This window comes from Manis javanica, chromosome 6, assembly GCF_040802235.1.
Source record: "Manis javanica isolate MJ-LG chromosome 6, MJ_LKY, whole genome shotgun sequence".
Taxonomy (NCBI): Eukaryota; Metazoa; Chordata; class Mammalia; order Pholidota; family Manidae; genus Manis; species Manis javanica.
In genome coordinates this window covers 139,753,650-139,777,810 of record NC_133161.1, presented here as the reverse complement: position 1 = coordinate 139,777,810, position 24,161 = coordinate 139,753,650, and the positions used below count along the sequence as shown (strand labels likewise).

Below are 24,161 nucleotides of genomic sequence, written 5' to 3'. Positions count from 1 at the left end.
AGGTAGCTCTGAATTGTTCTTATCTGCTCCATTCTCCTCTTGTTACCAATTGACTCCCTCTATTTTGCTCATTTCCAGGCTCTCTCTCTGATATAAACAATAGAAAACCTAATGCAAACTGGCCTTGACAATAAAGAGCTACATTGATTTTCTATATAAAGTCTGGAGGTGGGGTAGCCTTGAGTTTCCAACATTCAGATCCCATGAGTGGGAATAAGCAGGTTTCCCACCTCTAGACAGGTTCTCCTTAGGACAGGCCTGAGGACTGACAGGGGACCAAGTTTTCTAATCCATCACACATATGAGTCAGTCATTCACAAACAGGATGGTGGTGAGCAAACAGCAAGGTGACCCCTGGTGCCCATCAGACAGTCAGTTCTGTGTGGAGCGGACTGCTGCCAGGGCTCAGGGACTCAGGGCTTTGTGCAGAGACAGCCAGGGATCTCCCAACCACACCTGTCAGGGAGTAGATGAGGAGCCGTCTGGAGCAGGGCCTCAGGGCTCAGGAGCCAGCAACACCCTTTCCTATAAGTTTCTGAAGAACATAGATACGTCTAAGCAAACAGTTCCCTTGCTGAGAAACTAACTCTAGTCATAAGGTTGATAAGCTTTGTGCATTGGGAGCAGGGTCCAAGATGTGAGTCTCTGGACATAACAAGGGTATAGGTACATATGAAACCACTGGCACCGCAGCTAGCGGGAGGCATGGACCTTGAGGTAGGGGCTTAGAAAGAGCAAGAAGCTATCTACTAGCACTTCCTCCCAGTGTTGGGGTGTGTGTGTTTAGGTATATAAATCAGCCCCCCACCCTCTGGCCTTCTCAAGTGGTAGTTCTCAGTTCCTGCTCTGGGTGGAGGTGGGATGGATTTCCTCCTTATTACTCCATTACTCAGTGCTATTTATAAACCATTCCCCTTGCTTTTTCTTAGCTTCACCACTTGCATTGAATTTATTGTTAAACTCTACCACTCACTCCTTTTTGGGTTATACTCATCTACCAACCTCCAGGTCTCTTCCTGAAATGCCTTGAAGATTGTTGTGCCTGGCTCTAGCCAACACTGTTATCATGTATCTTGGTGATCTCACTGACCTCAGCAATAATCCATCCAGTGTTCTGGCTCATTTCTCTGGTCTCTTTTCCAGGAAGCTTGCTTTTTCACCTCTCTCAGCACGCCCACCCTTACTTGTACAATGCACTTTGACAGAAGCAATATCTGCAGCCTCGCCATACTCTGTTTCAAGCATTCCATGCTCAGATCACCACCTATTTTTCAGTACATCCTTTCTAGTATCCTGCCCTAATAAACTGTGGACCCCTCTCCCTGCTGGTCCGGAAACTACATATAGTCTCTGGACCCTAGTAGATTTACAGTGTCGCTTACTTGCCACTTGACCTCCCTTCCCATATTACCAATCTTCAATTCCATGGCAGTGATTTAATTATATCCTTGAAATAATCTTCAACTCCCTTGTTCCTTTCTTGCTTGAGAATAATATATTGGTAAAACCTCAGTGCTGGTTAAAATTAAATTTTCCATCAACTTTATGCCAGTAACCATGCAATGGAAGAAAAACAACCATACTGACTAGTCTCCCTTTACATTCATAATTATGAACACCACATGGGTGCATAAAGCCATATGGCAATGTGCATATCTCTACTTCATATTTCCGCTCTCTGGACAACTATTTTCTACCTTATCTTCCTCAAACCTCCAACATGTCTTCCTCAATTTTATTAATTGATGATCCTGTTTCCTATTTGTATTAGTTATATCTTTCTGTGTCACAAATTGTCCCAAAATTTAGCATCTTAAAACAACAAACATTGTATCATGCAGTTTCTGGTTGGATGTTTGGTTCAGGGTCTCTTATGAGCTGGCAGTTTAGTTCTGGGAGTTGGAGTTGGGAAGATCCACTTTCAATGTCATTCACAGGCTGTTGGCAGGAGCCTTCAATTTTTGCCGTGTGGGCCTTTTTTTAGGGCTTCAGGTGACATAAATGGCTTCCCCCAGAGCAAGTGATCTGAGAGAGTGAGAGTGAGAGCAACAGTGAGAAAGTGAGAAAATGAGAGGGAGAGAGGGAGAGCTTGACACAGCATCTTTCACAACCTAATCTCTGAAGGGACACACCGTCACTTCTGCCATATTCTATTGGTCACATAGACCAACCCTGGTACGGTGTGAAAGGGAACTACATAAGGGTGTGAATGCCAGGAGGTGGGGATCATTAGAGGCCATCATGAAGGCTGACTACAATACTATTTTACAGAGAAAATAGAGCAATCAGAAGAGAACTTTCACAAGCTCCCACCGCATTACCCAATTACCAGTATATATTCGATTTCCACTGCTAGTAAGAATTAACTGCCCCTCTTGCTACCTAAAACCAGTCTCTCAATTTGTTCACTACATCCCATTCCCTCTTGCCCATTTAAGGACTTGCATGCAAAAAAATCACGCCCCACCCCCACCCCCGCCTCCTGCATTGCCAGTTCTCTCTAGAGATTTATTAGTAGGTAATCCCCATCAACCAAAAACATGTTCTGTGATCTGATTTTGGAGAAAAGATCGCTGGGTTAGCCTATTACCCAGAGGCCCCTATGATCTGACCTCTCCTTTCAGCTACCCATTTCTGTGTGTCCCCTTACAACAAAATTCATTGAAAGAGTTGTCTAAAATTGCTGTTTCCAATTCTTCCTCCCCTTCTCTTTCCAGTCTACTTATCAGGCTTTTGTTCTCCAGCTACTCCAAAAACATTGCTCTTTTAATAGTCATCGATGACCTCCACATTGCTAAAGCTAATAGTCTATTCTCAGTCCTCATCGTATTCGACCTATCAGCAGAATTTAACACAGATGGTCTGTCCTCTTTAATGAAACATTTCCTTCACTTGACTTTCAAGGTATCACACACTCCTGGTTTTCTTAGTTTACTGGCTGATCCTTCCTGATCTCTTTGCATTCCCCACCTATTCTCTTCAGCCTATTTAGTGTTCGAACACCCCAGGGCTCAGTCCTTGGAAGTCTTTTCTTATCTGTCTACAATTCAGTCCCTCGATTATTTCATTTAGACTCATGGCTTTAAATCCATAGGCTAACAGTTCCAAATTTATATTTATAGCCCAAACTCTCCTGTGACCTACAGACACTTTTATCATACTAGCTTCTTGGGTGTCAATTAGATAAATACAACTTAATCTGTCTCAAACTGAACTCCTAATCTCCCCCCTCCCAAAGCTACCTTTCCACCATTTCCCCCATCTCAGTAAATGGCAACTTCATATTGTAAATTGCCCAGGATGAAATCACCGGAAGTTTCTTTGACTCTTCTCTCTACCTCATCCCCCACAATCCATATCCAACCTTCAGCATGTCCTCAAAGTCCTGCCTCTCAATATACCCAGAATTCAACGACCTCTCACCATCTCTGCCACTGCTTGTGACCCACCTCCTGTTGGGATTAGTGGAATAGCTTCCTAATTGGTCTACTTGCTTATACCCTTGCCCTACTAGTGTACTCTTAATACAGCATCCAAAATGATTTCTAAAAAATATTTGTCACATTATGGCATTCCTATTTGCTCAAAACCCTCCAGTAGCTCTCCATCTTAATGGTGGCTTACAACACTCCACGACTGCCAACTCCTAAAATTTGACCTTTTTAAAAAATTGAAGAATCGTTGATATACAATCTTGTATTGGTTTCAAGTATACAACACAGTGGCTCAACAGTTACCCATGTTAAATCCTCACCCCCCACCCCACCCCAGTGCACTTACTATCTGATTGACCTCTTGTCTTAACATTCCCCACCACACACACTGCACCAGTCACTCTAGCCTCTTTGCTGTTTTTTTGCCAGGCAAGTTCCCACCTTGGAGTAATAGGACTTGCTGTTGCCTCTCCCTGGAATGCTTAACCCTTAAATTTCACCTCTCCTCCCTCAAACATACTGTTCATCCTTCTCTGCTTTTATCTTATTGTACTCATCAGCATCAGATGTATTTACTTATTTATTTGGTTACGTCTCCTCATAATCTAAGTGTCATGAGCAAGGGATATGTTTTGCTCAATGCTATGGATTTCCAGTGCCTAGAACGATACTGGCATATAAAGAGCTCTCAGGTACATCTGTTAAATGAACTAATAAACAAACTGGTATGTCACAAAGATAATCAGATATCAGAACTTGGAGCAGAGAGGGAGACCACTTACGAGGCTGCGGTGTTCAAATATAAGAATATGTGTGAAATAGCACTGTAAACGTAATGAGGCGTGCAAAGGATTAGCATGATTTACTGTTGGCTTAGTTTGTTGGCTTGAGGTAGCCCTGCCAGGCCCGCCTTCTTCCATTCTCTCCCCGTGTTTCCCTCCACTGGCACTCCTGTCCCGCCCTGACATTAGCTCTTTAGCCCAACGCATGCCTTTTCCTGAAGGTTCTGGGATGGTCTCGGTGCCCGACACACGGTAGCACGGCCAGCCCGGCAAACACGCCCGGCGTGCCCCGTTCCTCTCGCCTCCACAGGCCCCACCCACCCAGCCAGAAGCGGAGGTGACGTAATAGCTCGGCGCCCAGAACCCCGCCCCCACGCCTTCCCAGCCCCGGGAGGTGACGCAGCCCGGAAGGGGCGATGCTAGGCTACGTAGGGGCGGGGCGGCGGAGGTAGTGCTCCCCCGGGGGAAATTGGCCGTTTCCTGGGCGGTGTCCTCAGTGTTTGAAGCAGTTTGAGTCCGTGGCGGGCTGTGGGTCGATACGGGGCCGGTGCCATCTCTGCAGGAGTGGGTCCCCGAGGTCTCAGGAACAGGATTATATCTGGCCTGGGACTCCCCGGTGTTCAGCGCTTTCCCCAAACCCGGATACCGGTTATTTGGAGTCTTTGCCTCAGACCCAGGTTCCCACCCCGACCCTCCCAGCCCCCTCTCTCTGGCTGCTGCGGGCATTGCTCTCTTTCCAGCTCCTCTGCTACCAGTGGGCACAATCTTCGTTCTCTCAGTCACCTCCTTTTCTCTCTCCCCTCTAATCTTTTTATTTTAAAGCAATCTTTAAATCCTTCCCTTTTCATCTTTCTACTTCTTTCCGTTTTCCTTGCTTCTCCAGAATCCTTGTCCTTCGACTTCCTGTTCGGCCACTTCCTTCCCAAAGGCTTCTCCTCTTTTCAAGGCTTCTCCTCTTTTCAGGAGCCTGTGGCTCATGTGTTAGGAGATTGAGCCTTTAACGCGATCGTGTGAAGATTTTAAGCTTTTTCCTCTCTCCTAAGCAGAAGTCACAGATGCCAGGAAGTATGGCCCCCCTTAAGAAACCTCAAAATACCAAAAAGTTGCCTTTGGCTTTAAACCCCCTGAAGAGCAAGGACGTGTTGGCAGTGCTGGCTGAGAGGAACCAGGCTATAGTACCAGTTGGGGCATGGGTAGAGCCTGCGTCGCCAGGTAGTTCGGAAATCCCAGCATATGTGAGTGTCAGTTTGATCCAAATATGGTGGTGTTCCTCTCCTATCTTTCTTTTTATTAACCTTCTTTAATTTCTGGTGCTTGGATAAAGGTGAACAGTCTGGGGACGCCGTTTCTATTAAGTTATAAATAGATACATTCTTGTACTAAGATTTTGGAACAAACACGTATTTGCCAAAACTTGCTGCAGCTTTATATACATATCAGTTTACTTCACAAACTCGATTGCTTGCTATGCACAAAGCCAGCCACTGTCTATATCTTCCAGGTACCCTAGTAACATAATAGGGAAGACAAGTGGTCACACCTAATGTAACAATTGATTGCTTAAAGTTAATAAGTTTCTAGTGGAGATTCAGAAAGATTCAGATGCAGTAAGAGAAAAACGGAGGAAGAGATTAATTCTGACTGGATTCTGAGAAGGTTTAACTATAAATTCCATGAGGACAGAGACCTTTTTGTTCATGCTTGTCCCAGCATGCAGGAAGTCTTCAGGAAATATTTATTGAATGCATGTATAAGGAAATACGTTTCTGTATTGGTCCTTGAAAAATAGAGGTGCTCTAAGTACAGGTGGTAGGGAAGAGCATTTCAGATAAAGGGAAACTTTTGCAAAGTTTGCATGTATGCCTGTTTTCACAATAATTCTTATACACATTAATACAGGAGGACAATTTTGTGAGATTTTTTTATTCTTTCACCAAACTGTGCCCCTTTGCTATTTGTGTGAATTTTACTGTGGCACTTACCGCATTATAGTTATGGTAAGTCGTTTGATGTCTACTTTACCTGAGCCCCTGGAGCACGGGGGGAGAAACTTATTTGTGATCACATCCCCGCCTTTATCTTAGTGCTTTACAAGTATAGGCACTCGGTAAATATTTATGGATGCACAAAATGTGTGATGGTCTTCTGAATGTATAGCAAAGTGCTGAACGTGTGGTGAAAAGTGCTTTTTGATCTCTGATAAGAAATGACACATGTTTAAAGCAAATGTTAAATAGCAATGCAATGTCATATATTCATTTTTTTATTTATGTTTGTATATATGTATGTACATACCCATTTATTCCTACTCTCCCTATTTCCACAAAAGATTTTAAGAGTCTGGGTAGCATATGATTAAGTGCTAAGAATATGGTGCTTCATCAAAGAGGAAAGATAGACTTTGGGTTGATGTGATCCAGGAAACTTGAATAAAGAATTTGGATAATTAGAGGAGAAGGGGACTCATTCTCCAGTTAAGGAGAATGGGGAGAGTAGGAAGTAAGCAAGATATATCCAGATTCTAAGGGTAAATTAGATTGATTGGAGTGGAAGGCTTAGTAGGGGGATGGTGGTTGATAGGATTCTGGAAAATAGGAGTAGCAAGAAAATTTTGGAGAAGGGATTGACTTCATTCATTGTTTAATATTTACAGATGAACTTCATGATCAAAAAGGGTTTTGGTTAGATTAATTGCTTCAGAGTTTTTAAAGGTGAGAGATAGATTGATTCCTACGGGACAAATTAGGATTTAATTGTAGCAATTTAGGCGTGAGGTATAGCATCCAGACTTGTTTAGTGGTAAGAAATGGAGAAGGAAAGCCTTGAAAAAGGGTGACTAAAGTGGGAACAAAGAGTTAAATGTTAAGAAACATCCCAGAAGAATCAGTAAGATTCAGGACAAAGGTATTTTGGTATTTAAATTATTAACACCTCTTTTTAATTGCTTGACGTCTTTATAACGTCAGTAGCATCAAAATGCTAAAAATCACCAAGGTTTCATTTTTCTATGTTAGAAAGAATTGAGTTTCATGGCTCCACACATTAACTCAAAATATTGAAGTGTTGGAACATGTATGTCTTCTTTCCTTCACTAAGAAAATTTTGATCAGTAAAAATCAGAGGCAATATGATCAAGCTTCAATAGAACTCTTACTGCTTAGGCATATGTAGTCTGGGTAATCCACCCTTACTAGCAAGTGTAGCTCCTGTCAGCTCAGAACAGATGATTAGTAGTTACTTCTAAACCTTGGTAGACTTAAGATTATGTCTATTTTAAGGGGAAACTCCTGATCATTTTTGTCCCCAAAGTTTCAAGGAAACATCAGGATTCCTAAAAATGCTGTAGCTTCAGACTCCAACCCCCTTATTTAAGTTAGCATCAAAAGATATTGCTGTCCTATCAGCACATAAAGCTATTACATTATTTTATGATTTATGTGGTTCTACTATTGTGTAACAAGCACCCTCGAACTTGTGGCATAAGGCAAATGACACTGTGTGTCAGGAATTTGAGCTGGGCACAGTGGGCATGGCATTTTGCCCATGGATTGCAACCTATGGTTAGTCCATAGGGTGGAAATGCTCCACAGAGTCTGAGGCCTCATTTGGGGGTGGCTCAGATAGCTAGAGATGTCTGGGAGAACTTGACTGGATTCTGGCTGTTGGTTGGATTTCTTCATTTGCAGGGCTGTTAATGTCCAAGATGGTTTTGTCACCCACAGAGTGGCCCTTGGGCCAGGATGACTACATTGGCTGGGGACTGCCTGACACTTTCTCTTTCTACACAGCCTCTCTACTTGGCCAGCTTAGGCTTCCTCTGCAAGGTAGAATTCTTATATGGTGTCTGGCCTCTCCTAGAGTAAGCTCTTCAAGAGCCCATAAAGAAGCTGCTTTATGACCTTGCTTCGTGAGTCATGGAGCCAACATTTCTGCCTATTCTGTTGAATATACAGAGCCAGACTACATTCAGTATGGGAGATGACTACACGAGAGTACAAATAGTAGGAGACTTGATCCATTGCAGGGAAAAGGGGAAGTCATCTTGGGAGACTAAATATGTAATCTAAGTATCAGTTTCATCATGTGTGTATTATCCAAATCTGTTCTTCGTTGTGAGAAACATTTCTTTCTATATTCCCCCCTTCATGCAAGAAGGCTTGAAAAGTTAATTGTGCAATTCAAACAGTATTTATTTTTCTTTAACCCAGTATTTCTCAAATTTATTTGACTTTGGGAATCTCTTCATATTCCATGGGACAAATATTTTTGGGTTCTAGTTGCCAAACACAGCGGTGTTTGCTAAGGAAAATATTTCTGAAGTATGGTATGCTCTGATCTTTGCTTTACAGCTGAGATCCATCATTTGGAATCAAACTTATACTTGACCAAGATATTTTATAATCTCAGTGTGGAGGTAAAGGGGTATAGGCAGAGACAATGGAAGTAAAAGAAAGAGTCAGGATGACTTAGACATGTTTGGGGCTTATTAATCTGGGTCACTTATTCAGGCTTTACTACATATATCTCTTCTTTGAAATTATTTGACCTAATCGTTCTTTGATAATTTGTTTTGTACACCCTACTCCCATGTTACATACTCTTGTAGAGTAGTTTATGGCATAGATTTCTTGGAAAATTTGGAATTTAAATTCATTTGATTTTGAGAATTTAATGACAGCCTTTGAAATAATTTAAAGCACCCTTCAGAAGTAGAATTTGGAATCACTGTGTTAGAAGAGGGGATAGGTAGGAGGCATCATGACGATTTTGAAGGTTCTTTATGAAAGAGAGACACAGTCAGGAGAAAAGCAGTACAATATAGGGCACAAGTGTTGGAATCAGAAATTTCTAGCTCTACTACTCACCAGCTATAGGATTGTGGGCTACTACTAAAGATTAATCTGAGTCCTAGTTTCCTCATTTTTAGTATTAAAGAGGTAAGAATAGCTACTATTGGAGGTATATTTTGAGGATTCAGTGATATAATTAAAGTGCTTGTCTCATAATAGACCTTTAATAGTGGTCACTGCTATTACCATGCTGACTCTGTTGCTCAAAGCACTGAGAAGAGGGGAATACTGATCAGGGACTCAGATGGGATACGATGTTCCAGATTGTAGACTATGTTTTGGAATTGAATGGTTACATAAATATTGAGTGCATTTGTATTCAAGGCTCTGTGTTATATACTATAGGGGAAACACAGAATTAAATACATTTCCTATCCTTAAAGTGTTCGTAATCTAATGGAGGAGTTCATAAGTTTTATAGTCAATACTAGTAAGAATGAGAGGTACCATAGCATAAGAGAGCTCAGAGGAAGAAAGGGCTGTGGATGGTACTGGTTGGTGGGTATTAGACAGTCTTGAAGATTGAGTAGGCTTTTACTAGATGGCAGTGACAGGAAGAGCATGCAAAGTTAAAAATGGAACATAAATTCTATGTATGAAGGCATTTTTTTGATAGGACATAATTCAGTGACTGGTAAGCAATCTGGTATCTGGACTGTCATACTTATTTTGGAAAATGTGTAACATAAGATAGGTTTGGATTGGTTCACAAAGAATTAATGAAGGTACCTTTAGTTCTTGTTTCAATGAATAACTCAGATTTGATTTGTGTACTCAAAAATTTCAATTTGAAGTTTGCGGTTTGGTTTAAATTCTTGGTACTAATTAACAGTGTCTTAAGTATTCAGCTCTGAACTCTTGTGATTCCTCACTGTATTGGGAATTTTGGACTATAGAACTAAATTATTGCTTCAGGATTATATCCTGACTGCTTTGTGTTTACAACAGAGCCCTAATGGGCAAAACTACTGATATTTAAGTTTATTTTCTTTAATATTTAAAGACTTCAGCATATGTGATTGAAGAAGAACTAAAAGAACAGCTAAGAAAAAAGCAAGAAGCTCTGAAGCATTTTCAGAGACAAGTTAAACACCGAGTAAATCAACAAATCAGACTGCGAAAAAAGCAGCAACGTCAGAGGTCTTCTGCAGCAGTAAGTTCCAAAGTGAGCATGATGAACCGACTGTATGGACAGTATGGACAGTGTGTGTGTTAGGAGAGAAGCTATACAGAATTGCTGTGTTTTGATTCCATACTTTTAAAAATTTTATTTACTAATAAGGAGAGTAGATTTGTATGTAGAGAACTCGTGTTTTACTTCTGTGTTGTTCTGACTCACTCCTGTGCTTTCACCAGATAGTTATAAACAATGTCATGAGTTTTGGATCTGGGTTTAAATTCTGGCTTTGCTACCTACTAGCAATGTGACCTTAGGCTAATTACTTAATTTCTCTGGACGGTAGTTTTCCCATCTGTAAAATGGGGATATGATACTTGTCTCACAGTACTGTTGTGAAAATTTGATGAGGTGATGTAAATTATTTGCATGTAGTAGGTGCCTGGTAAATGTTAGTTTCTTGCCAGGTAATGATTCCCCCTCTCTATTCAACCATGATTTAAAATCTTATGGGCTGCTTATAGGCATTATTTGATTGGAGCGGATTGGAGCGGAATCTCACTAGCGGAATCTCATTGTTTCTTCCTTTGTGTAGGCAGGAAAAGAAGGCTCTATAGCTCTGCAGTCTTCAGATCCAGCACACCGCACTCCTAAAAGAGCAGGTGTTTTTCCAAACAATTTGAAGGCTGCTTTTGAAAATGCCAGATTACCTCCTTCCCAGATGCGTGGGGGTGAAATAGAAGATAGAGAGAATCAGGATGAATTATTACAACAGCAAGCCCAGGCTGTAAGTACATATTCATTTTATTTTATATCTGTGCTTTTTTTTAGATGAAGTGGAGATGAAGAGGTATCACATTCAGTTTCACTTTTTATCCCCTCCTTTTTTTTTAACATTTGTGAAGTGGGGAATAGTTGAGTGATGTTCATTTTTGTATATATATATTTTAAATTTATATTTATTTTTGGCAAGACTGTTCAGAATCATCTAGACAAAGGCACCAAAGCGTTAGAGATCAAAACTTATTGGAAAGAGCTTTTGATCAAGGATCATAGGTTTTCCCAGTTGTACTGGAATTATGTTATAGGTAAATTACTTTTAGTACATAGCATATGACCAGAACTGATTCCTAAGTTCTATTGCAGAAAGGTTCAGTACATTATATGGGGCATTTCATTCATTATTTTTATCTCTCTTTTCTGTCTTTTAATATAGATCACAATAAATCTATAGATAAAGTAGTAATATAGTAAACCCTCAGTAACATAGAGGTTTTAAAAAATGTAACTTTTATTTAGTGATTCATCTTATATATCTGATATTTAAAAATTAACCACCACAAATAGATTCATCCACTCAAATCATTTGACACCATGCGATCACCACCTACCTAGTATACCTGAGCTTTTGAACAGTTGATACCATAGCCTTCATCTGTGCTGTGGGAATTATTCTTCATTTTATCATTTGAAAATGTATTCCTTGGGATGGTGAAAGGAGAGGAAAAGTGTGGAAAATGATGATGATGTGAAAATAGAAGTTGCATAACTGCTGATGGTCATAAGTATTAAGCAAATCTGACTGTGTAATAAGTGTAAATAAGGAAAACTAAGGAAAACTTGACAAGCGCATGTTATGTTGAAATACTTCTAAAAAAACATTTTTCTTTGTCCCAAACTATGATGTTTTCTTGTCATTGTTTGGTTTGTAGGAATCATTTTTATAATCATTTTTACTTTCTTTTTTAAGATTATGAACAATTTGTTGAGCAAATACTTATTGAGCCACACACTGCATAAACTAAAGGGATAGTATGTTGACTAAGACAGACATATTTGTGGTGCTTGTATCTATAAATCCCACTGTAGTGAGGATTTTTACTGCATCTGTATAATATATAAATAGAAAAGACCTGTCCATAAACATTTGAATATACTGTATTTGTTAAACATTGTAGGGATACTAATGAAATATGAAATGGGACCCTTCATGAGTTTATATTTCCAAGTAGAGATACAAAGCTAATATTCCCCCAATATGTTAGATAATACTATAGAGATATTTGCTGTATTTGGTGATAAAGTTCTGGCAGTTCAAAAAATTTTTAATTCCAAGGAAATAGTTGTGGAAGAATTCCTGGAAGAGGTGGAGTTGAGCTGTGTATTTTGATTTGGTAAGCTGAATTGAATTGGTAAATTCAAGAGAATTTGAGATGGGAGGAGCAGTTAAGAGTCTAGAATATGTATGAACATGGAATATTTGGGAATAAGTGATGGAACCTTTCTAATTGATAGTTTATAGAGAAGAATAACAGAAAATGAGGTTGGATGGGTAGGAGAAAATAAGGTTTTGAAAAGCTTTAAATGTTACAAAATTTTAAAAAGTTTTTATACACTTTTGTTTTCTTAAAAGAAAGTGAACTACTGAAGAGTGTTCAATGACTCATTAAGCCCATAAACTTCTGCCCAGACAACTCCATGCCAATAGATGCCTTTTAATTTTAGTGTTTATGTTTCAGGTTTTATCCACTAGATGTCACTAAGAACTAGACAGTGGGTGTTTAAACACTAACTCCCATGGTTCATCTAGAACTGGTTGAGTAAGTGGTGACCATAATTCACTTTCTGAACGTTACTAGACTTCTCAATTTTCTTGCATTGTGGAGCAATAGAAACATAGATTCTTGGAGTCACTTTTAAAAGTTTATCTGACATATTGATATATTTAAGGATGAAATGATTTGATGTTTGGAGTATATACTTCAAAATAATGTAAGGGTGAGGTGAAGTAGGGGGCTTTAGAGAAAGCAAGATTGGCCAGGAGATAATAATGTTAAAGCTGTTTGATGTCTATTGTGGTGGATGGGTTCCTTATAGTATTTTGTCCACTTCTGTATATGTTTGAAGTTTCTAATATGTTTGTTTACATTTTAATTAACAGAAAAGATATTCTACAGTCTGATCTTTCTCTAAGGAATTCTTTTTATAGCATCTGAAATATATATATGGCCATCTAGTTTCTGCCAGAACACAGCCATTATTGAGCAACTCACTACTTCTTTAGACCTTTTATTTCATTTTTAGAAGGCTTGAAATTATCAAAAGTATTTTTTAAATATATTGAGTCAAAATCCCTCCAGTTTTTTACCCATTGGGCCTAGATTCACAATCTCAAATAATAGAGAATAAAATACCATGGCGTCTCTTAAGAACACTTCAAGCATTTCATGATAGCTGTCTTTTCTCTTTTTGGATTTGTACCTTCCTAATGCTGTCAGTTATTTTTATATGACATGATCTCCAGATTGCAATCTTGGTTGATTTCTTCTGAATGCCATTTCGTTTTTCAATGCTTTTTTCAAATATGACCTTTACAACTGAACACATTACTGAGCTCCAAATGTGATTTTTCTGGGACCTCTCTTATTCTGCACACACCACCCCATCCTTCTTTTAATAATAATTAGTATTACCTCTTATTCTAAGATCATTGTCTAAGATTGGGCCCCCAAAATTAGAAACTAGAATCAAAAAACTGGAAGAAAGTTCAAGTGTTCCCATAAAATAGAACTAGCTAGCTAGCCTCCTGCTTTTTGTTAGGACTGATATTCATCTGTAGGGGTTGAGTTTCTGTTATGTCCTTTGATCACTTCATTTTGGTGGGGAATTGAAGTACAACTGATCATTGTTTCATTCTCACCATGTAATAATTTTTAAATTTATCTATAGACTATTAAGTTCAACACTATTTATTTTCTAGCATGGTATAATCTACCTTTTTATTTGTTTCTCACTGAATCTTTTATTTTCTTGTTTTTAATTTTTATTCTCTCTTTATAGTGCACATTCTCCAGCTTTTTCAAACCTGGAAATAATAATTAATTTTGGTAGCTAAGTAGTAAAGATTTAAATAATGTGAAATAACCTGCTAAGTTTTCTGTAATCTACTATTAAGAAAAACTAGTGTTTCATTTAGGCTCTTGGCTGCAAGAGTTCAGGCCAACCCAACCAAGGGGAAGGTTTGTTTTAGGACTGTGCATAGAGGAATAAATGCAGAATCAGAAACTCTCACAAACCCCAACTCCCTTCAGGAGTCTGTAGCTAGAGTGTTTCCGGATCTGAGGCAGATCCAGTGATCCCACCAGCATAGGATCTTTGATCATCACACTAATATTAATCATTAACTTGATTCATTTGTTCTCATATGGTGACCAACCTTCTCCATTTGCTCAAGATTAAGGGGTTTCCCAGGGCATGAGACTTTCTGTGCTAAATGTGGGACAGTTCCAGGCAAAGTTGGTCACTGTCTCTACTGTCTGCTTCTCTCACATTTACTTATTTTTCTATTGTTAACTGAGATCCTCATTATTACAGCTCCAAAACTTTGGCATACCTGAGGCTACATTAGCCTCTTTTCTGCAGCTTAGGATCTTTTAGATTCAGTTCCTGTCTCTGACTTTTTCTCTGAATACTTGCTAGTTCCTATGTAAGATAAGGGATATTTATTGGTCCCATCTGCCTTTTTGCATTAGGTCTAGGTTGCTGGCCAGCCAAAAGCTTGGTGTATCTACTTACTAATAAAAGGAAGCTAAAGCATCTGATGCTTCACATTGTGTTTTATGGGCTACAGTAAGGGTTTTGTGAGGTGAAGTTTTAATTCTATAATATTTTTGTGGCCATTGAAAAATCTAACATTTAAAAATTAGTATGTTATCATTTGCAAATAAAATATACTTGAATAGAATTCAACTTTGGGTAGGTGTTTATGGCATTCACATACATTTAAAATTGGTATTAGATTAGTCAGTCGAGCAGGTGAAGTTCTATACATATTAGATGTCATCTATACTCTTGTCCCATCACCTACATAGTATACATTGTTTCATTTATACAATTACATGTAAATCCCATCTTTCTAATCCCTAATTATCTGAAAAAATTATATGAACAAATTAAAAAGAACTGAAGAAAGTAACAATGAATGGGGAACAATGTCATAGTAGATACCTGTATTTGTCAAATTTTATCCTACATATTTGCTTAAAGTTTTAAATTTTGTTTTAATATATGATCATTGTTTGCTTTAGATTTTAAGATTTCAGTCTCAAAATTTGTTTATATAGTATGTTTTTATTTTCTGTGTTTGGACTCCCTTTGCTTATTGATAGTTACCTTTGCCAGGTTTTCTGTATAATTACGAATTCATTTCCATCAGGGAATTCTTAAGTCTTAGTTAGAGATTCAGTGCCAGTCTTTGTTAATAACAGCAGCTACAAAAGAATGAAAACTGTATCTAAGCTTCTAATATAAGACTTTTGGACACATTTTGTATTCTGAGTACTAATATGCACATCACATATGTATGTTTAAATTTACATATGTAAATATATATGTGTCCTTGTACACATACAAATGCATATTTATACATACATATATTCAGAAGTATATGTAATGATCACCATTATCTTGCCGGAAGAGAAATGTACTTATATACCTATTTTACATAGTTTGATTTGTAACAACCCCCTATTTTTCTGTGTTTTTATTTAATGCTTATTATCATTAACTTTGGTCCTTGTATTTGTTTCCTGTGGCTGCTGTAATAAATTACCTCAAACTTAGTGGCCTGAAACGAAAGAAATTTATTCTCACAGTTCTGAAGACCAGAGTCTAAAATCAGTTTCACTAAATGAAAATCAAGGTGTCTCTTTCCACAGATACCAGGGGGATGGTTTATTGTTTGACTCTTCCAGCTTTTGGTGTCTGCTGACATTCCTTTGCTTATGGCTGCGTCATACTAATCTCTGCTTCCCTCTTCACGTTACCTTCTCCTCTTCTGCATGTCTGATTTTCCCCTACCTTTCTCTTACAAGAACACTAGTGATGGCATTCAGGCCCATTCGGGGATTCCAGCATTAGCTGGAATCATCTCAAGGTCCTTAAGTTAGTCATATCTACAAAGGCCATTTTTCCTTATAAAGTTACATTTACAGATTTTGGGGATTGAGACGTGGTATCTTTGAGTGGCCATTATTCAGACCCTCAAGCAGGTCATTGAAAGAGCCTTTAGATTGAGGTTGATGAAGGGCTATGGTAATGACAGAAGTGAATGAATGTAATGTATATTCCAAATGCTGGACCAGTTGAAATATCCTTCTTAAGGGACTAAAATCAATCTATGACTCTAATTTAGATTTGAGCTTGATGGGAAATGAAGATTATATACCCTTATTTTCAGTGTTAGAACAGGTATTTTGAATCCTTGGTCACGTTGTACAGGGCAATAACGTCTAGCTTACTTGGCAATGACTAAAAGCAGGCATATTCATGGCGCTGTATTTTTTTATAACCTCAGCTACACATATGTCTCTTTTTGTGCTGATTAACTGTGTCATGACCTCTTTAGCCACCCTGTGCTAACCAAATTTAGAAATCTTCCCTCTTAGTAGAATAAAGAGTAATGTTTCCAGCTAATTCCTCTCGCTAGCAGTATAGACCTTCTAGAACCAATGACAAAACAAAGGTGATATGCTGTGAGGAAATGTGGCTGGTAGTGAGAGTGTTTTTATCCCTAGCTCATTAGTAGTAAAAACCATAAAGTATATGTTATTTATGTCTAAATCATAGTCATGATTTCCCTTCAAGGGAGAATTGGTTTCATTAAACTTTCACTGGTCCTGGCTTTGCCATAATTTCACTGAGTAGTATGGTGGGGATATGCTTTCTTCTACATGGTATAGTGCTCAGCCTAAAATATGGTACTTTGTTCATTTCTGTATTTCCTTAAGGGAACATTCTGTGCTAATTTGTGAAATATAAAATAGGCTGTTAACGAGTTCTAAGTTAACTTAGGAAGTCTTCCTGGGAGAAGGGAAATTTGAGAAGAGACTTCAAATGGAGTCTTCAAATGTTAAGTGTAAAGGAGGGATTCACGTAAATTGGAAAAAAAGAATAGAATCTTCTAGCAAGGAGTGATGAAAGTGATTAGACATGCAAGGATCAGTTGAAGAAATAACTCCTTATTGAGAAGACAGATAGAAGGTAAGGAATATGTCTGCTCAATAATTTCTAAGTAATTAATTCAAACTTTTAGGTTCTGATAGTTTTGTGTATATACTTGATATAAAGCATGCATTACTAAAAAATGATTTGAATAATAGCACTTAACTTATGAAATGTAGTCTCTTAGAATAATGAAAATACTGTTTTGAAAACAATGCCAGCAGGTCAAAGTCTCCTTTGCAAGTAATCCTCTTGTCTTAACGTCTGGCATTTTTTAATAATAGGAGCCTGTCTTCCTGTTGGAACACTTAGTGAATTTGGTATTAAAACTTTAGCCTGTTTTTGTTTGCTTTTTTTCCCTTTCCCTGGCAGCTTAGTCAAACCCTGAAACAGGCACGTCAACGGCTGGCATCCTTTAAAACTGTGAGTAAAAGGAATGCAGCAGTGTTTCCGGATGATAGAAGGAAAAGCTTTTCCACCCAAGAGGTAAATTAATTTCTAATAAATTATTATTAAAAATACAGATAAAAAATACAGATAAAGATTTATTTATAAGTCAACATTATTTTGAACTGTAAAATAATTGGAAATAACCTTAAATATTATTATTAAAAAATTACAGTATACTTACATATAGCCATTCTTAAAAACATGTTTTCAAAGAATAGCTGAACATAAGGGAAAGTGTGATATAAAGTTAAGTGAAAAAAATGGGATATAAAATGATACACAGTGCAATCTCAATTACAAAAATTCACTCAACAGATATTATGGAATGTCTATACTTGCCAAACATTATTCTGGAAGCGGGACTTAACAATAGTCAAAAGATAAACAAAGATTCTTCAAGGAGTTTCCATGCTAGTAAAGAAGCATATAATGAGTCGGCAAATAAATATAGAATATATTTTCAAATGATAAGGCTATGAAAAGAAATAAAACAGAGAGATGGGAGGAGTGTGCTGTGTGCATAAATAAAAGCTTGGGAAGAAATGGACCAAGGGGTTAATACTGATTATTTCTGAGTAGTTTTATTACAGGTGATTTTTATTTTCTTTTCTTGGCTTTCTTTACAGAATTTTCTATCATTTATATATTTTACTTTCTAATCAGGGAAAAAAATCAACAATATTATTTTTTAAAAGGAAAGAGATTCTTTTGATTCAAAATATAAGGTTAGAGTGAATAATTACAACCTAACTGTGAAGGTAGACTTAAAAGAATATTTAAGACTATACATGTCAAATGACAGAGTTTTGGTGCCTCTTTATGTCAGTGTTCACCAATTTGGATGCTGAACTCATATATTTTCCTGTGTTTACTTACTTTTGTCATTCATTTCAGGTTTTGATATGCAGCATCTAGTAAAATGAACCATTAGCCTTTTTTTTTCACCATCAATTCTGTTTCTTATTTAGTTCTTTCTCTGTTTCATATCCTAATTGGTATTTGTAAACACTTTCCTAGATGATATGTGTGTGTGTGTATGTGTGTACATATATATATATTTTTGTATTTTTTTCTTAAGATCTCAACCCATCCATCAAGAACATTTGTCTCATATATTTGTAGTTGATAGACTACTACGCTATAATATCTCCCACTTCACTGATAATTAAGAAATTTATATTTAAATATAAAAAACAAGTGGGTATGAGTATGTGTCCATTCTGGCCTTCTAGCTTAGATGCCTTTGGTGTGGTTACTTTTTTCCAGCATTTCCTTGTGACTCTCCAAGTAATTTCTTTTGATCCTAAATTCTTGTCAGCAGCTTGGTGTCTTAACAGTTTTCATAGCTACCGTCATAGTGAGGGACATTAGACTGACTTCAGGGCACTGTTGGAATGAGGTGATTGGATACATTCTAATAAACCAGAAAAAAGGGTTATTAGATCCTAGAGACTGATACTTTATATTGTGTGGAATGTGTTCAACCTTTCAATAAATGTTTTTCCTGGAAGAGTACCGTGCAGTTCTGGCTGGAATAATTACCCAGTAGAAGGGAGAAGGATTAAGTCTGAGACAGCATCCTGTAAACCAGTTTTGTGTGTCACAGGCGCCATGTCCATGTAATTCATTATGGTGGTGGTGGTGATGAATTCGGGCTGACTACTTCCAAAGATTTCGTATATGTTTTTCAGATAAAACATCAGAAACAAATCAACTCTGTGTAATTGAGAATGAGCTAAGAAATTAGTGAACATTTTCTTACTACTTATGTCAAGTATGTAGTTCCTCCCTCAAATATGAGCAGTCTTCTACCCCTTCCGTTGTGTGACGTGGGCATCTGTGAGTCAGAAAGTAGAACAGTAGACAACCCAAATGAACTCTAGTTTCATTTCTTTGCTAGACTTATTTTTACTGATATTAGAATCTGTCTGGTTGTCATTGTTTTTCCAGATTTGGAGATATAATTAGAAGATACACTTGCTAGCCCTCTGTCAGGGCACCAAGACAAAATCATAAGCCTTCTGAGATTGTTCTTGGCTGGGATAGGGGCACATTGTTATCTTTAAGGTTAATATATCTTATCAGCCTATCTCACTCCATATGTTCTATATGTAGGTACCTTGTTTGTACATTTGAAGTAAAGCTCACTACTTGTTTTCCTTTATTCTGTGTGGAACTACTGTAGCCTGCTAAGATCATTCCTTTGCAGATCTTTTAGAAAAACTCAACTGAGTATTGTAAGCATATAGCTTTACATTTGTATTACTTTCCATTTTTTCCCAGAGAGTCCTTTATAGGAAACCAATATTCATAAATATAAATATAGAAACAAGAGGAGAATTGCCCTTTAAGGTCCATCAAAGTCTTTTAACTGCTGTGTTTGACCAGAAATTTATGGAATATCAGGTAGGGAAAGTAAAGAGTAGAGGCAGAAAAATACTGGCTTTTTAGAACTATCCATAGCTAATTAAGGATGGGCTTAAGGGTTAAGTTTATAATACGCAGTATTGTTTTTTTCCTAGCGGTTTTATTGAGATAAAATTAATGCAATTCACCCATTTAAAGTGTAGAATTCAGTGTTTCTTATTTTATTCACAGGGTTGTGCAACTGTCACCACAATCTAATTTAGAACATCTTCTTCACCCCTAAAAGAAACCCTGTGCCCATTAGCTGTCACTACCCATTCCCACCTTGTTCCTACCACCAGTTCTAAGCAACCACTAATCTACTCTGTCTTCTATAGACTTGCCTGTTCTGGACATTTCATATATGTGGAATCATATATGATGTGGTCTTTTTTGGCTGGCTTCTTTCACTTTGCATGATGTTTTCAGTTTAGCCATGTATGTAACACTTATCAGTACTTCATTGCTTTTTATGGATCACTAAAATCCCATTGTATGACTATATGATATTGTATATGACCACTTGTCAGTTGATGGACATTTGGGTTTCCACTTCTTGGCTTTTATGAGTGATTATGCTATGAGCAGTTATATACATGTTTTTGTGTGGACATTCATTTCTCTAGTAGTGGAATTTCTGGGTCATATGGTAACCCTATGTTTAAACTGCCAAGCTGTTTTCCATCAGTGTTATATGAGGGTTCCAGTTTCTCTACATCCTTTCCAATCCTTGTTAGTGTCCGTCTTTTTAATGATAGCCATCCTAATGGGTGAGAATTGGTATCTCACTGTACTTCTGATTTATGTTTTCCTGATGACTAATGATCTTGTATATCTTTTCATGAGAAAGTATCTATTCAGATGTACTTTCCATTTTCCAATTCGGTTATTTTGTTTTTCTGTTACTGGGTTATAAGGGTTCTTTATATATCCTGGATACAAGTCTTTTATCAGAGACATGATTTGCCGTTATTTTCTCCCATTCTGTGGTTGTCATCTAACTTTCTTAACACTGTCATTTGCAGCATAAAATTTTTAATTTTGGTGTGGTCCAGTTTATCTATTTTTTTCTTTCATTGCTTGTGCTTTTGTTGTAGTATGTAATAAACCATTGCTTAATTTAAGGTCATGAAGACTTCCTTCTATCTGTTCTAAGAATTTTATAATTTTACCTGTTACATTTAGGTCTATGGTCCATTTTGAGTTAATTTTTATATATAGTATGAGGAAGTGTTCTAATTTAAGTCTTTTGCATCTGGATATTTACTTGTCCCAACACCATTTGTTGAGAAAACTATTCTTTCTCTATTGAATTGTCTTGGCACCCTTGTTGCAAATCAGTTGACTATAAAGGTGAGTACTTACTGCTGTCTTAATAACACTGTCTTCTAAGATCCATGAACATTCATGTCTTTCCATTTGTGTAGATCTTCTTTAACTTCTTCCAATGGGGTTTTATAGTCCTCAGTTTAGTCTTGCACTTCTTCTGTAATTGACCTAAATACTAAAATTATATTAGTAGTGTGCTAAAGCCTAGGATTTTCTTCTAATCACATCATTTCTACCTGTAGTAGGTACATTTTTTTTCATTTTTGTGTGTTCTTTAGGTGTCTGACTCTGAGGAATCCTCATCCGTTATGACAGAGGAGAAAGGGAGAATGAATTTGTTTTCAGGGGACCAGCAGGATCCCCTTTCTGAAGATAAAGACAAGCCTCTCAGCAGAGTTCAGGTAAAGCAGAGTGAAGGGAGATAGTATATTAGGAATTAAACTAATTATGATTTGGACTAGGGATGCCAGTATTGTTTTACAGGTTTGGAACTGTACATTGAGGTTCTGTTACGTTGAGGAAAGACTGTAATTTCACATTTTATCCTCGTAATTTGTATGACTAAATGCCCTTTTAAGATTATTGTAGGACTCTTGTGGGATACCTAGAGTATTGCTACTACTTGGTGTTCTTTATTTGGTGTTTATGTTCACTTTTAGAAAGTACAGTTCAAAAGTCCTTTATATGCTGTGATGGAAGAAGAAGAGCTAAAGCAGTTACATCTTCAGGGCCATCAGGATATCCTGCCAGAAACCCAGGATCATCTTCCAGAAGCCCAAGGTGATCTGCTGGAAACCCAGGGTGGTTTCACTGGAGTCCAGAGTGCTGAGCCAAGGCTCAGTACCCAGACTCTTGAGCTGGAAGGCCAGGCCATTGAGCAGGAAGCCCAGGCTGTTACGACAGAAACTCAGGGTATTTTGCTGGAAGCCCAGAGTCCTGAACTAAAAGATGGGAGTATTTTGTTGGATTTTCTACCCCCAAACCAGGATTTTCTACCCAAAGACCAGACTATTCAACTGAAATGTCAGGACCAGGCTATTCTACCCAAAGACCAGAATATTCTACCCAAATGTGTACTGAAAGACCAACACCAGGATTTTCTACCCAAAGATGAGCTTATTTTCTCCAAAGACCAGAATGTTCTACCCAAAGGCCAAGATCATCATTTTCTACCCCAAGATCAGTGTGTTCTCCCCAAAGACCAGAATATTCTACTCAAATATCAGGACCAGGATTTTCTACCCAGAGATCAGGTAAAGTAGAGTGGAAAGGAGATATAATAAGAAGAAATTAGCTATATAAGACTAGGATTGGGATTTGCAAGGACTATGCTGCAGCTGATTTTGGGATTTACAGTTGAGAAAAAATATTTTCCTGATTGATTTCTCAAAAGTCCAGGGTTCTCATTAAGTGTTAAAGTAGTATCAGGAGCATATTACCCCTATTTGGACAATTTACTTTTTAAAATCTTCTTCATTAGGAAAAATATTTCTGGCAGCTGTTGTCTGCTTTGACAGCTGAAAGATGGAAAAAAGAGTGGTTTACAAATGTCCAACAGTATCCTTTACCCAGCTTCCAAGGCCAGCCCTCCACCAGACATAAGTTAGACCAAAGGAAGAAGAAAGGGGTCAACAGGAGGTAGATTATTTAGGGGCTTATGAGGAAGAGACTATAGTGTTTTGTTTTATTCTGTAAGATGTTCAGTTATACTCTGTCCTTAATTCCAGAATTCTCACTACAGCCTAAAGTACTATTGATTAACCTGTCTTCTTTAACTGAACAATCAACACTTTGTGTTTTTTTTTCTAGAAAGGAAATTTGGAAGTAGCTAGCCTCAATTTTGATAGATAGGAGAGGGAGAGAGGCGGTCCCGCTGGATGTCCATCAGGATCTTCTACACAGGCATCAAGTTCAGGCCTCCATCAGGGACCAGGTAGAGCAGAAAAAGGAGACCAGCAGGAACTGAGTTTGTTTAGGGTTCAGTTTGGAACCAGAAAAGTTAATTTCACCTAAAGTTTAGAATTGACAAAAAGTGTGCTTTTCTCTTTTATTCTACAGTATTTCACATTCTCCTGAGTTTAAATATTACCATAAGGCTCTCAGTAAAGCCTAGAATATTATTGCTATCGTATTTCTCCCACTGGACAATTTACAGTTTTCTTTTCTTTTCTCTTTTAGAAAGTACACTTCAAGGAGCCGTATTCTGGTATGACCAATGAGAAAGAGAGAGAAGACTTTTGTCTGGCAGGTTGTCAGTATCCACCTCCTAAACTCCAGAACCAGGTTTTCATCAGAGATCAGGTAGAGCAGAATAAAAAAGATGTTAACAGGAAATAAAGCAATTGAGTTTTATACATTCTCAACAACTGGTCATATGAAATACAGATGCAGATGCAAAAGATCCTGGTCTAATGGACTGACTGCATCAATCTAATCACTTCTGTCATTCAGAAGGCTGATAAGTCACACTCATATTCTTATTGTAGAATCACTTAGATTATTTTAATTTACTAAGATTATGCTTCAATTTGTGCTGAAGCTCACAGTATTGCCACATGCATCCTCTAAATGAATAAGGCAGGAAGAAGTAGCAGATCCTAATTACTTAAAATGTGGGATGTTTGACTATTCTCTATATGGTTTGGGATTAAAACTTAAGGTCTGCAGAGTTGGGTGAAAAGTTTAACATCCTCATTCTAATCAGAGTGTATCAGAATATCCTAACCTGGTACCATTTCCCTGGAGTTCTTACCAGCACCTATACTATGATTAGCATGTTGCCCAGGTTAGA

At 37.7% G+C, this 24,161-nt stretch overlaps 1 protein-coding gene across 3 annotated transcripts in view; it reads left to right on the top strand.

Annotated features, from left to right (window-relative positions):
- The first annotated feature begins 4,671 nt into the window (after window positions 1-4,671).
- The window catches only part of CCDC15 (coiled-coil domain containing 15), a 66,812-nt gene continuing 47,322 nt past the window's right edge, over window positions 4,672-24,161 (top strand). For all 3 annotated transcript variants that reach the window (XR_005056667.2, XM_037000936.2, XM_037000935.2), the window contains exons 1-8: window positions 4,672-4,893; window positions 5,263-5,451; window positions 10,070-10,219; window positions 10,779-10,970; window positions 17,558-17,671; window positions 21,649-21,771; window positions 22,030-22,623; window positions 23,549-23,671. Coding sequence is in view for 2 of the 3 variants with exons in the window: in XM_037000936.2 (XP_036856831.2) it covers window positions 5,272-5,451; window positions 10,070-10,219; window positions 10,779-10,970; window positions 17,558-17,671; window positions 21,649-21,771; window positions 22,030-22,623; window positions 23,549-23,671 (1,476 nt within the window). In the remaining variant the exon portion in view is untranslated. The remainder of the gene's footprint in view (window positions 4,894-5,262; window positions 5,452-10,069; window positions 10,220-10,778; window positions 10,971-17,557; window positions 17,672-21,648; window positions 21,772-22,029; window positions 22,624-23,548; window positions 23,672-24,161) is intronic.